We start from the raw sequence: 2,500 nt of genomic DNA on the forward strand, positions 1-2,500 counted from the left end.
TTTGTGTGTTTTTTTGTCTATGTGTGTGTGTGTCTGTCTTTGTGTGTGTGTGTGTGTGTTGTCTGTCTGTCTGTCTCTCTCCCTCTTGTGTGTCTGTCTGCCTGCCTGCCTGCCTGTCTGTCTGTCTCCCTCTCTCTCTCTCTCTCTGTCTGTCTGTCTCTCTCTCTCTCTCTCTCTCTCTGTCTGTCTGTCTGTCTCCCTCTCTGTCTGCCTCTCTGTCTGTCTGTCTGTCTGTCTGTCTCTCTCTCTCTCTGTCTGTCTCCCTCCCTGCCTCTCTGTCTGTCTCCCTCCCTGCCTGTCTCTCTCCCTGCCTGTCTCTCTCCCTGCCTGTCTGTCTCCCTGCCTGTCTGTCTGTCAGCGGAGGGTAATGGCGGCGTGCAGTGCTTGTTGTGTGGGAACAGGTTTGCGAGTGTGAAGAACATGATCAAACATCAGGAGAAAGCTCACGCCGACGAGGTGAGGCAACACAAGGAGAGAGCCAGAGCTGGTGAGTTATAGGGACACACACACACACACACACACACACACACACACACACACACACACACAGGGACACACACTCTAAGGGACACACACACACACACACACACACACACACACACACACACACACACACACACACACACACAGGGACACACACTCTAAGGGACACACACACACACACACACACACACTCTAACGACACAGGGAGACACACACACACACAGAGGGACACACACACACACACACAGAGGGACACACACTCTAACACACACACACACACACACACACACACACACACACACACACACAGAGGGACTAACAAAGACATTCTGACACACACACACACACACAGGGACAAACACACACACTCTAACACACACACACAGAGGGACACACACACACTCTAACACACACACACACACACACACACACAGGGACACACACACACACACACACACACACTGTAACACACACACACACACACACACACTCTAACACACACACAAACATCAGGAGAAAGCTCACGCCGACGAGGTGAGACAACACAAGGAGAGAGCCAGAGCTGGTGAGTTATAGGGACACACACACACACACACACACACACACACACACACACAGAGGGACACACACACACACACACACACTCTAACACACACACACACACACACACACACAGAGGGACACACACACACACAGAGGGACACACAGAGGGACACACGCACACACTCTAACACACAGACACACACACACACACACACACACACACACACACACACACACACACACACAATGGAATTGCCCTCTGTGTATGAAATGTGCTATGAGATTAAACATGCCTTTAGTGAGTGTTTAAGATCCTTTTATAGACCGGATAAACTGACAAGCAACGGGGCGCTCCGGTGGTGTAGTGGATAGAGCGTGTACCATATCGGCTCCGGCCTTCGTTGCAGTGGTCGCGGGTTCGAATCCGACCCGTGGACCTTTACTGCAGGTCATCCCCCCGCCCTCTCTCTCTCTCTCCCTCTGTCCCTCTCTCTCTCTCTCTCTCTGTCCCTCTCTCTCTCTCCCTCTCTCTCTCTCTCTCTCTCTCTCTCTCTCTCTCTGTCTCCCCATTTCAACTCTGTACTGTCTAATAAAGCTTGAAAATGCCACAAAATAATCTTAAAAAAATAAATTAAAAAAATGACAGCAACCGGAACAGTGGCCTGACTTTATGCCTGTATCGGACTACAGCGATGTCAGTCTGATTCGGCATCTTTAGAGGGCGACAATAGACGATAGCAAAAGTTAAGTTAAGTTATCTTTATTGTCAGTTGTACACGAGGCACATTGAAATTCGTCTTTTCGCATATCCCCTCTCAAGTTACCACACTTCGGAGGGGGTCAGGGCGCAGGGTCAGCCATAGTACAGACAGACAGACAGACAGACAGACAGACACACAGACACACAGACAGACAGACAGACACACTCCAGAGGGGGTCAGAGCGCAGGGTCAGCCGCAGTACAGCGCCCCTGGAGCAGTTTTGGGGTTAAGTGTCTTGCTCAAGGACACAATGGTAGAGATGGTGGGCACCGTAGACGCAATACCAGCCCCTGCTAGTTTTACAATTAACACCCCCCTGTCCGGTGCCGGGGATCGAACCAGCGACCTCATGGTTACTGGGAGGAGGAACCAGAGACCTCATGGTTACTGGGAGGAGGAACCAGAGACCTCATGGTTACTGGGAGGAGGAACCAGAGACCTCATGGTTACTGGGAGGAGGAACCAGAGACCTCATGGTTACTGGGAGGAGGAACCAGAGACCTCATGGTTACTGGGAGGAGGAACCAGAGACCTCATGGTTACTGTGAGGAAGAACCAGCGACCTCATGGTTACTGGTCGGCCACCTTACCTCTAGGCCCAAGTAAAAATAAAAAGTAAAGATAAACAAACATGATGCTTAGCAACAGATAGATAACGATATAGAGAGAGGGGAGTCGAGCTGCCTCTTCTTTGGCCTTAACTTAGGTACGAA

General features: G+C 50.8%; 1 protein-coding gene across 1 annotated transcript in view; it reads left to right on the forward strand.

Moving 5' to 3' along the window:
* mynn (myoneurin) overlaps window positions 1–2,500 on the forward strand; it is a 20,997-nt gene that overhangs the window by 14,994 nt on the left and 3,503 nt on the right. The window contains 1 exon segment of the mRNA XM_080050101.1: window positions 359–487. Coding sequence (XP_079906227.1) covers window positions 359–487 — 129 coding nt within the window.

This window comes from Ammodytes marinus, assembly GCF_949987685.1.
Source record: "Ammodytes marinus genome assembly, chromosome: 21".
NCBI classification, from domain to species: domain Eukaryota; kingdom Metazoa; phylum Chordata; class Actinopteri; order Uranoscopiformes; family Ammodytidae; genus Ammodytes; species Ammodytes marinus.